The sequence below is a fragment of the Capsicum annuum genome, chromosome 6 (genome assembly GCF_002878395.1).
Source record: "Capsicum annuum cultivar UCD-10X-F1 chromosome 6, UCD10Xv1.1, whole genome shotgun sequence".
Lineage (NCBI taxonomy): Eukaryota > Viridiplantae > Streptophyta > Magnoliopsida > Solanales > Solanaceae > Capsicum > Capsicum annuum.
The window spans coordinates 97,587,064-97,599,155 of record NC_061116.1 but is presented as its reverse complement, the minus strand read 5'-3'; the positions used below and the strand labels follow the sequence as shown (position 1 = coordinate 97,599,155).

The window sequence follows — 12,092 nt, the reverse complement described above, 5'->3', positions numbered from 1 at the left end:
CTATCTCCCACGCATTCACTGGCGTCAAGCCGCCCCACTTAATTCTCGGTCTACACTCCTTACTCCTCCTCTTTCTATTCTTCTTTATACCCAAATCCATAACCAAGAGCCTATGTTGGATCGAAAGATTCTCACTCGGGATGACTTTACAGTCTTTACACAACGCCCTATCTCCTTTCCTAAGCAACAAAAAGTCAATCTGGGTCCTGGCTATCGCGCTCCGAAAAGTGATCAGGTGCTCGTCCTTCTTCGGGAAGCCCGAGTTCACCACCACCAGCCCAAACGCCCTCGCAAACTCCAATAGGGTCGCACCCTCTTCATTTCTCTCCCCAAAACCAAAACCACCATGCACATCCCCAAAGCCTCCCGGTAGCGCCCCGATGTGCCCGTTGAAATCCCCTGCTACAACAATCTTCTCCGAACTGGACACGCCTCTCACCACCTCCTCCAAAGCCTCCCAGAACCGCATCTTCTCCTCCCCCTCCGATCCCACATGCGGCGCATAGGCACTACACACGTTCAGGGTAAACCCCCGAATGACCAACTTAATAGTCATCAACCTATCGTTGATCCTCTTCACCTCCACTACCTGACCTCTAAGCTCTTCATCTACCAAGATGCCAACTCCATTCCTACGCCTGTCGCTCCCAGAGTACCCCAGCTTGTAACCATCCACATCCCTAGCCTTAGACCCTATCCACTTGGTCTCTTGGACACACGCAAGGTTGATCCTTCTCTTCCTAAGAATCTTCACCAGCTCTATGGACTTCCCCTGAAGGGTCCCTATATTCCAAGACCCAACCCTCAGCCTACCGTCGCTATCCACGCGCCCCCCACTACCCCCCCCTCGGCCAAACCTTGGCCTCCCACCCACTCCCGCTCTCTCCCCATCTCCCGCCCCCGCCACAACCCCACGCCCCAACCCCCTCGGACATGACCCTAACCACCCATTACCACCCACAGCCACAACTACACGAAAAAATAGGAAAATATAAGGATATACCCGGTGGCAATATCAAAGCAGCAGCAAGGAGATACAAGGCACACACACGTTCAAAGGAATACTCCCGAAGCAAAACTAAGAAGCGACCACAGCAACAGCAACAACAGACAACAGACAATGTTCACAAATCCCACGCAAGTCAAGGTACACGGGCTACTACGAGCGTAGTACTAAGAATGGAATATGAAATAATGAACTAAAATGCAATATGAAATAACGAAATAACAAAGGTTAGAAGTCACCGGATTTCGCTTGGGGCTGCGGCTGCTGGAGACGGCGTGGCGGGTGCAGGCGGAGTCTCGGCCTGTTGGAGACCAAGTTGGCGGCTGGGGACCGGGCGGCAGCTGGTTGAATGCCGGGTTGGGGGGGGGTCGGGTCAACGCCGGGGAGCGACGACCGGGGGTCAGGTCGGGTCAGCGCCGGGGACCGGAGGTCGGAGCCGGCGGTCGGATCTGGTCGGCTCCAACGTTCAGCGACGGCGCCGGGGACCGGGGGCCGGTGCGCTTGGGATGGAGAGAGGGTAGGGAGAGAGAGAGAGAGGGAGAGCCGGCGACCGGAGGTCGTAGCCGGCGGTCTGGTCAGCGCCGGCGACCTTAGGTCGGAGCCGGCGGCCGGATCGGGTCGGCGCCGAAGGTCAGCGACGGCGCCAGGGACCGGGGGCCGGTAAGCTGGGGGTGGAGAGAGGGTAGGGAGAGAGAGAGAGGGGGAGAGAGCCGTTGGGAGAGAGAGGAGAGAGCCGTTAGGCAGTACCAGCACAATTGTTGCGTGTCATATGTTCTAGATTTCACTTCACTGCTATCCATTCATACCCCATATTAACCATAGAATAAATATACAGATTAGTGGCTTAACCTCATTGTAAATGGATGAAGAAATATCAGCCAAAAACTCTTGTTAGTGTTGAATAACTACTTGGATCAAGAGTAGTGCAGCAAGTGATTTTTGTAGGTGTACTATCTTTATTGTGGGAGGAGCTGTTGATGTCTTTAGAAGTTAGAACTGATATGTCTGTGCTGGTGTTTTAAGACAATTTTTTTGTAAAATTGATATTGATTTTTGCTTAGTAACTGAATGTTGACATGGGGGCTTATGGTGCTACCAAACAACCATAAAACATGCTTAGTTTTGAATGAACAACAAGTTTTACTAGCACAAGGGTTGCCTTCCTGAAGAAATATCATGAAGCTTTATTTTGGTGCTAAGGGGCTATTAGAACTGGAGTTAACCCAAGATACTAGCTTAACTTGTCTAAGCCAAAAGGTGCAAAATTACATTAGCACTACTGAAACAAGATCCTTGCTGCTATTTCCATGAATGGTGCTAACAAATAGTTTGATGCCCTACTGTGGCATATAGTGCCTATGTGCTATATATTGTTTTCACATCTCACTCTAACTGCCCACAAAGCAAAACTTTAGTCCTATACCAAGGAGAGAGCCAAGCACGTGGGAATAATACTAGTAAAGGAACATGAGGATGCCTGATTTTACAGTTTGTTGCACAAAAGAGGTATCTTTATGAGAGCCTTATTTCAAAAAATACCATGGACCTCCCTAGATTGATGCACATTACATTGGCCTTCTAACTTGATGGCTTCTGATCCAGATCTGGTCCCTTGGCTTAAAACTGTCTTTTATTTACCCCTGGGTCCAGCTAATTATATTACCAACACTGTTGAGTTGGTTTGTTTCTACATCAGAAAATGGAGATATTAATGCAAATGAAATCAGGCCAAAGTCAACAACAACAAACCCAGTATATTCCCACCTAGTGGGGTCTGGGGAGGGTAGAATGTACGCAGTCCATACCGCTGCCTCTAAAGAAGTAGAGAGGCTGTTTCCGATAGACCCCCGGCTCAAGACACAGGACAATATACAAAAATATTCAAAGCATGAAACATGATAAAACTAACATAGATACAACATCCACAAAAATAATGTACATTACCAAACAAAAGACACCAAAACCCTCCTAACTATGCACTACGATTTATCCCTCCACCTTATCCCTCTATCCTAGTATTTTTTCTCCAAACCTTCCTATCTAGGGTCATGTCCTCAGTGAGATGTAACTGCTCCATGTCACGTCTAATCACTTCTCTCGGGCCAAAGTATGTATGTAATATATGTTGGTGTTCATTTTTTTTTTTTGTAACTGGTGGTGTTCAGAATATACAAAAGCTTCTTTCCCTCCCTTTGTTTGAAGGAATGAAGAAGTTGCAAATTTCCAGCTAAATTTATTATGGACATTACTGGCAGACCCTGTTTTTTCTTTTGGATGGCATAACTCAGTTAACATGGATGTGTTTTCAAAGGCTCACTTTATCCCCGATGCATGCTTTGGCCTCGCTTAAAGCTTAAAGTGAACTTTAGTGTTTTCACCAAGGCTCTAAGTCATACATTTTCTTGCCAATGAGCCTCTACTGAATTGGCGATGCTAAAAAATTGATATTTCATTTTATTATAATTCTATTTTCAATTTCTTGTGTTTATATTTGTTACTCATGTTTATTACCATTACTAGTTTTGGGCTCAACATATCCAATTTTTTTCTCCATTTGTGTTTTTTCATTAAAGCCCACACTTTATTTGCGCTATTTTCTTAAATCCCAACGGACCTTAGATCCTTTTTACACTTAGTATCTTTTGATAACATTGTAACATGGAAGGATTGTGTTCACATCTGGCTACTGAAGGTGAGCAACTTGGACGAGTCAAATAATGGACTTCCAGCACATGCTATATACAATTTGTGGTTGTGCACTGAGATGACTTTCTATTCTGTTTGTCTTGGTGTTTCTATGTTATGTCTTACCTAAGATTGTTTTTTAGTAATAGTTATTTTTTGTAAGGTTAAATTCTTTTGTGCAGTACATATCTCTTTCTTCTGCCTATCTTTCCCCCCTTTCACTATCTTAGGATTCCTGCAAATAAATTCAGTTGTTAATAAAACTCGAGGACAACCGATTGGTCGAGACTGTTGGAATTCCAGTTGAAGACAATGATGGTTCATTTCGCTTGACAGCATGTGTTTCATCTCAGGTAATTCATTATGGTCATTGATTGAATATATGCTCTCAGCACTAATTACTAAAAACATATGTTGCTTTTAATCAATTTTCTGCCACCATAGTCATTCATTTTTGTGCTTGTCAGGTGGGCTGTCCGTTGCGTTGTTCCTTCTGCGCGACTGGCAAGGGAGGATTCTCAAGAAACCTTAAGAGCCATGAAATTGTTGAGCAGGTTTTCTTTGCATCTCTGTTATGCTAATATGTTTGTCCCTAATATAGCGGCGTCTTTATACTTTCTTTTCTGTATCTATAAATGCTGCGATGTGGGATTTTCGATAGATTTTCTGTCCATCATTTTGCTTTATCGTGCAAGATAGAGATGTCACATACCATAGTTGCTTAAATGTGAAGCATCATAGTTAACTCTTTACCTTAATCAGTCATGATTCTGAGCTGTAACTTAATCACCGTCAAGAGGATTGTATGAATGGGCTTGTCTTATTTTTTGTTTGGTGTTGGATGCCAAATTCAAGAACATGGTATGTCTTTTGTGGCGCAAACTTTTTTATTTTATTTTATTTTTAATAGGTAACAGTTAATCTATATTAATATCTACAGGTATACTACATTTGAATATGTAGTCCCCTTCAAAAGTGTTGTAGTTGCATAGGTCCTAAATTACAACCAGTCAATAACTGCATTAATTGTTTCTGTTTGTTCTATCACTGACTGTTTACACCAAAAGTAATACAGAGCTAGACATTTTGACTTAAACTGCTGCATTTTGCTGTGCTTCCCTTCTAAACATCTCTGGTTTCGTTCTGGACACACTGACCACCAAATACTAGCTGGGACAATCTTCCATCTCTCTTCCTTCTTTGCTGCATTGTCATCACTGTTCCAACACTTTAGAACTGATACTATTTGGTTTCACCCATATTATCTTCCTCAGATTGATGAACATCTGCCATAATGATCAGTCCACTTGCAATTCAAAAAAAGATGGTTTATTGTCTCTACTTGCTCTTCACACAGAAAACATCTAGAGCACAGATGAAAACCTTTTTTGTTCAGGTTTTCGTGGGTCAACACTGCTCCCTTAGCTAGTAACCAGGAAAAACAATTTACCTTATAAGGTACTTCAGTTTTCCGGATCATTCTCCATGGCTGTCTTGATTCCTGCACACCTATTACATTCAAATCTCTATAGGCTGAGTTTACTGTGAACTGTGAAGTTCCCTTTTCCCTCTAACTTCCATACCAGACTATCCGCTGCTTCATTTAGGTTGTTGATGTGTGCTATAGTCCCCATAAAATCTGCAGCTCCTGTCATTTACCAGTCATTTAAATTTCTCCTAAAGTGAAAATTCCACCCATGTCCAGTCCACAGCTTAATTAAAGTTGCTTGCTTAGTCGGCATAGTCCGAAAAATTCAGCGAAAGAATGGCTCAGAGATGTCTCCCCACACTATCTATCCTTCCAGAAGGATATCTTACTACCATTCCCCACTTTGAAATCAGACCTACTCAATACAAGGTCCCATAAGTTTCTGATGGATCTCCATACAGTAGAACCATATGATGTAGTAATCTTCTCTGTCATCCACTTATATTCCAGACCATACTTAGCAGTAATCACTTCCTTCCACAGTGCATTTTCAGAAGATGCAAATTTCCAAAGCCACTTTATCATTAGACTTTTGTTTTGCCAATCCATCTCTCTAATTCTGGCACCCCCTACTGTCTTTCTTACGGTCAGCTCCTCCCACTTGACTAGATGATACTTTTTCTTGTCTTCATTACCCTGCCAAAAGGAGGTCTTTCTAAGAACACTAGTCAATAGTGTTCTTGATGCACTGCCTTCACATATGATGTCAGTTTTCCAGTTTGCAAGTTTTCTTTCAAACTTCTCAGCTACTCCATTCCAAATACCTTTCGATTTGCTTTTGGCCCCCCGAGGCATGCCCAGATAAATCATGGGTAGTTCTCCCACTCTTTCCCCCAACGTTCCTGCCAGATCTTCTATGTCTGCCACATCATTATTGGGTAAATGAAACTTTTCCGCCAATTTATGTGTAGGCCTGATATTGCTTCAGAAAAGATAAAAATGATTCTCAACATCCTAATGTGATCTCCTACAGCATCACAAAAGACCAAAGTGTCATCTGCATACTGTAAGTGTGTGATTTCTATATTCATTCCTGATCTGCCTCCTGCTTGAAAGCCACTAATCCACCTTTTCTCCTTTGTTGTGTAAATGGGGTTGCTCATTCCTTCCATCTCTAGTATAAACAAGAAGGGGGAGAGAGGGTCCCCCTGCCTGTGACCCCTTTGGGAGGAGAAGAATCCTGTAGGGTTCCTATTCACCAGCACCGAGAACTTTACAGTGCTAATACACTGCTTAATCCAGCTGATCCACCTGGTGCCAAACCCCATCTGCTGCATTGTTTGAATTAAGAAACCCCAATTGACATGATCATAAGCTTTTCGAATGTCTAGTTTGCACGAGATCCCTGGCCTATTGCTTTTGACTCTGGAATCAACTAGTTCATTTGCAATCAGGCACAGCTTCCATGATCTGCCTCCCTTTAATAAATGGCATTTGTTGTCTGTCCACTAGCCTGTGAATGACTATTTTCAGTCTTTCAGCCAACAACTTGGCAATAATCTTGTACATCCCTCCGATCAGGCTAATGGGTCTGAGTCATTTAATTCTATTGCTCCCACCTTTTTTGGTGTTAAAGCCACAAAATTGGCATTTATGCTTTACTCAAAGATCCTTCCCTGTGAAAGTTCTGTACTGCTGCTACCAGATCATCACTAATAATTTTCCAACTCTGACTGAATAAAGCCATGGTGTACCATCTGGTCCAGGGGCTTTGTATCCTGCACAAGCTTTGATGCTTTCCAGGATCTCTGTTGCCTCAAATGGTGCCATAAATAAGTTGTTGTCGTCTGCATTTATTATAGGACAGTTTCTCATTACTAGTTGTGGTCTTTCCAGTTTTCTGTTTCAGTATAAAGAGTTTCATAGTATTCTACAATCTTCCTCTGCTCTTTTTGTTCTTCAGTGATAATCTCTCCTCTGACTCTTAGTTTTTCTATTGCATTGTATCTTTCTGTGTGCATTTACTGTTCTATGGTTGAACTTTGTGTTCCTGTCCCCCCTCTTTAAGCCACAATTCCCTGGACCTCTGCCTCCATGCTATTTCCTCCTTCTTTGCTATGTTTTCAAACTCCATTGTTAGGGCCAATCTGGATGCCACTTCCCCCTCTTCCAAATTTCTCTGTTCCTGAATAATCTCTAGACCAGCTGGTTGACTAAGAACATTTTCTTTCTGGATTTTCAAATTTTCTTGTGTGGACCTACGCCACTCCTTCAATTTTCCTTTTAGTGCTTTTAACTTGGCAACCATCACATAATCTGCTTTGCCACTGAAATTGAAAGATTCCCACCATGCCCTTACTCTGTCGTTGAAGCCCTCCGATTGTAGCCAACAGTTCTCAAATTTGAAGTAGGTCTTGGAATTCTCCCAATATCTGCACTGTAGTAGAGTTGGAGAATGATCAGAGACGACCCTGTTCAACATGGACTGCTTGATGCTGTTAAAATTTGTATCCATTCTTCAGATACAAGGAATCTATCTAATCTTGCAGCAGTTGTGTTTTGTGACACAAACTTGTGGGGACTATTTTTATTTGTAATTACCTGGTGCAGGTCTTGGCAATAGAAGAGCTATTCAAGCAAAGAGTGACAAACGTTGTGTTTATGGGTATGGGTGAGCCAATGTTGAACATGAAAGAAGTTCTTGAAGCACATCGTTGCCTGAATAAGGTCTAGTAACATCCTTGATATGACTTCCTTTGTTCATTTCAGTTCCACCCTCAAGTCTGACATGTTGAAGTATACATATTTTCTGTCCTTTTCTGTATGTATGTTATATAATTTTACTTGGGATGAAGGCTTCCTAAGTTCTGTAGCCTTCATGAATATTGACAGATTCTGAGATTAAGTGCTGCGTCGATTTTTTAAACATGCATGTCATTGCATTACTGGCTGTTGCTTGTAGCTTTTGATCAATTTCACCTTTGAAAGATTAGGGGACTTGGTTCTTGCTCCTTTTCAAAGAGTAAAAGTATCTCAAATATGCAAGTCATTTGAGAGATCTATTGTTTGTGCTAGATAAACGTTTCCCTTCAAATGTAAATCTAACTTGATGAAATAGTATCAGGGCATTGGACAGTCCCTGCCAGGAGTTGATGCAAGAATATCATATTCTTCCATATTATTGACCTTTAATTTCTGTATGAAAGCAGCATATTGCTATATTTCACGTCCATAATTTTTAAAAGCAGTGTAGCATGAAATTTAAATTATTTTTTTTTCTTATCAGGATATTTTGATTGGGCAAAGGATGATTACGATTTCAACTGTTGGAGTTCCAAACACCATAAAGAAGCTTGCATCATACAAACTTCAGTCTACACTGGCTCTCAGGTAGTAGTTTCTCTGTTTACTCCTCAAACCCTCCTCCCAACAGCACAAACATAAACACACAACAAATGGAAAGAGAAAAGAACCTTAGAATCTTATCAAAAGAAAGAAGAAAAAGAATAAGTACATAAAGGTACATAAACGTATCAATTTTTGAATTTTGTTTGCCACACTTATCTTGCTTATGATAACTGAGCAATGCGTGTTGGTGGCAGATAACTTTGGCTTTTTCAGTAATCAGTATTAACTTCTAGATGTGTGCATGAGATTCTGAACATTTTGCACTGCTATAATACTGCTGTGGGTGCTTATTTCCTTCTTGAAATGTTTATGTTGTATGGAATCTTTTGAGCCCTCTTTATATATGCATATATATATATATAAGAAAAATCCCAAAAAGAAATCAAAAAAAGATGAATTATGTTCATCTGGGAGGAATCTAAATAATGGTTAAATCTACCTTTAAAGAGGGAACTGATTGTCCTATAGTAATTAACCTTTCACATGAAAGATTTATAAATACTAGAGAAGGAAACCTGGGAATTGTTGAAGGAAATTTGGCTTATACCAAATTATTATTCACCTATTATCCTAGGTATTGTATTTCACTAAAAGATGCATATATATATATATATATATATTAGATGATTATAATGCGCCCTCATTTGTTAACATAGAGATTTTCTTGTGTATATATATATATATATATATATATATTAGATGATTATAATGGGCCCTCATTTTTTAACATAGAGATTTTCTTGTGTCCCTTCTCAAAATGTCCTTCAATCCCTCCCCATATGTGCTTTTTTATTTTATTTTTGGAAATGTTCTACTACATATGTGGACTAAACTTGAACCTTCAATGAGAACACAGGAATATTGCTTGGAGTCTCTAGTGACGACTTTAGATTAAGAACCACGAGGCGAACACATTTCAGTAGCAAGACAGTTGATAACCGTACTTATAATCTGTTTGGCCAAGCTTCTAAAATCAACTTATTTTGAAAAATGCTTTCAAAAAAGTACTTACGGTGAGAAGCAGTTTGTGTTTGGCTAGTAAATTTACAAAGCAAATTTGAGCAGCAATTAGTGTTTGATCAAGCTTTTCAGAAATGCTGTTAAGTTTATTTTTCTCAAAAGTGCTTTTAGGAAAAAGCTACTTTTTTGATCTTCTAAAAACAGTTTCTGCTATTCCTCAGAAGCGCTTATTTTCTTGCAAAAGCTTGGCCAAACACCTCACTTCTTAAAAATAAGCACTCTTGGGGAAAAATAAGCACTTTTGGGGAAAAATAAGCTTAGCCAAACAGGCTAGTAATTGTGGAGAAGTTTGGCCAATAGAAGTTGACAAAATGTAACACAACAAAGTGTGCTGAGATTGCATCCTGAATCTTGATCTCTTACAAGTTACTCAGAGTAGGAACACCAGATTCGGTAAATTTAAAGAGTGATTATGTCCAAACTCAAAGGTTTAGGCAACAACAACAACAAGTGAGTTTAGGTAGGATAGAGTGTACGCAGACCTTACCTCTATATCTCGTGCAGGTAGAGGCTATTTTCGAAGGACCCCTGGCTCAATTGCAGCAAAAACTTAGAAGGCTTAGGCAAGGAATTTAAACGGGTCATTTCAAATATTGGTGGAACGTGACGTCTCATGATGTGATTAGTTTTCATCTCTGCACTGGGACTTTATGCCAAGTTATCTCTCTCTATTTATTTAATTCGGGAACACCAAGCTATCTCAGGGACTCTAAAATTGGCCTACATAGATCTGCAAAGATGCTGCATGTTATAGCACATACGTTTTTTTGTCCCCTTCTAATTTATCCTTGGCTATCTAGAATTTGTGATTTCTACTTTGTTCACTGCTGTACATCAGCTTACATGCTCCAAATCAGAATCTTCGGGAAAAGATTGTACCAAGTGCAAAGTCCTACCCTTTGAATGCAATAATGAAGGATTGCAGGGACTACTTCCTGGAAACTAGAAGAAGGGTTTCCTTTGAATATACACTTCTAGGTATCAGTGCTTCTTCTCTTTTCCTTGGTGATAGACTCTCTCCCAGTTCCCTTGCTCTGGAAACATGTGCCAAGGATGTGACTTCAATTTTTGCTTTTTTGGCAGCTGGAGTGAATGATTCCGTCAGGCATGCATTTGAACTGGCAGAATTGCTTCATGAATGGGGTCGTGGTCATCATGTTAACTTAATACCATTCAATCCAATAGACGGCGTGGAGTATAAGCGTCCATCTAAAAAATCTGTAATGCTTCATCTAATCTCTTTAATTGCCAATCTGCTGCTGATGGGTTTCGTCATTTATCTTCCTAAATACTCCATCTGAGGTTATCTATCATTGATGCATTAACTTAACTTTTTTGGGCGCAGATTCTTGCATTTGTCTCGGCTCTTGAATCTCGTAAAGTAACTGCTAGTATACGTCAAACAAGGGGACTTGATGCAAGTGCTGCTTGTGGACAGTTGAGAAATGAGTTTCAGAAGAGTCCTTTGCTTACTGAAAGTATAAATCAGGAATCTCATTCTGTTGTTGCACTTGCATCTTGATATTCTAAAAGATCTGCAGGCCTTGCTGAAATTACTTCACTTGTGTGCTTGACTGTGTAAGCAGTGCCTGAGAGCTTCTAAAGAACAGGTCGTGTTTGGTAAAGTGGTTACCTGAAGGTGGTATCATGTTTGCAGGCTTTGTGACCTTGGTAAAATTTGTTTTTCTAGGAGGATGATTGATCAATTTGTTGAGCATGTTCTTATGGACGTTATCCCGTTTCGTAGTGCTCCTCTGTGCTTCAGCAATTCAAATACGTAAAACGAGATCGGAAAGGTAACTTTGGATATGGTACTAAAATTGTCGTAGTAGTACTTAGTAGTTAGGGAGAACTTTTTCATGTTCGTGTATAACTTATTAATGCAGTCAGGTATCAAAACTTGTGCTTGTATAACTTATAATGCAGTCAGGTATCAAAACTTGTGCTCGTAAAACTTATAATGCAATCGGGTATCAAAATTTATGTCAGGGAGAACTTTTGTTTCTCATGCTCTTGTATAACTTGTAATGCAGTCAGGTATCAAAATTTGTGTTAGGGAGAACTTTTGTTTCTCATGCTCTTGTATAACTTATAATGCAGTCAGGTATCAAAATTTGTGTCAGGGAGAACTTTTGTTTCTCATGCTCATGTATAACGTATAATGTAGTCAGGTATCAAAATTTGTGCTTGTATACGATATTGTGTTGTAAATCTCTAAGGTGTATATTTGAATCAGCTTGTGTAGGAGTTATTGCGCACAGTTCGATAAGCATGAGTCTTCTGTATTTGATCAATTTTAGACTTGAAAAATACTCAAGTCCCAGAAACAAAATAAATAATAAATCAAATCTCTTATTGCTAAATACTAAATAATTACCACATTAAGTCAAGTATACTTCTTTCAACTCCTTAAATTCATCTTCTTTCCACGCATGCTTAAACTTGCAGTGGTTTTTCGTTTTACTCTGCTACATATAGCTACTCAAATACTCTTACCGTAATGTGGTGCATGGCTAATGGAGATTCAGGGAGCTTGTTCACTCG

The 12,092-nt window shown here is 40.3% G+C and overlaps 1 protein-coding gene across 2 annotated transcripts in view; it reads left to right on the top strand.

The window, feature by feature from the left end:
• The window catches only part of LOC107873221 (probable dual-specificity RNA methyltransferase RlmN), an 18,651-nt gene extending 7,097 nt beyond the window's left edge, over window positions 1-11,554 (top strand). The window contains exons 4-11 of one of the 2 annotated variants that reach the window (XR_007057092.1): window positions 3,943-4,044; window positions 4,159-4,245; window positions 7,731-7,847; window positions 8,407-8,510; window positions 10,387-10,526; window positions 10,632-10,768; window positions 10,894-11,158; window positions 11,239-11,554. Coding sequence is in view for 1 of the 2 variants with exons in the window: in XM_016719982.2 (XP_016575468.1) it covers window positions 3,943-4,044; window positions 4,159-4,245; window positions 7,731-7,847; window positions 8,407-8,510; window positions 10,387-10,526; window positions 10,632-10,768; window positions 10,894-11,070 (864 nt within the window). In the remaining variant the exon portion in view is untranslated. Of the gene's footprint in view, window positions 1-3,942; window positions 4,045-4,158; window positions 4,246-7,730; window positions 7,848-8,406; window positions 8,511-10,386; window positions 10,527-10,631; window positions 10,769-10,893 lie in introns of both variants that reach the window. The other variant, XM_016719982.2, reaches the window with a different exon arrangement.
• Window positions 11,555-12,092: the final 538 nt, after the last annotated feature.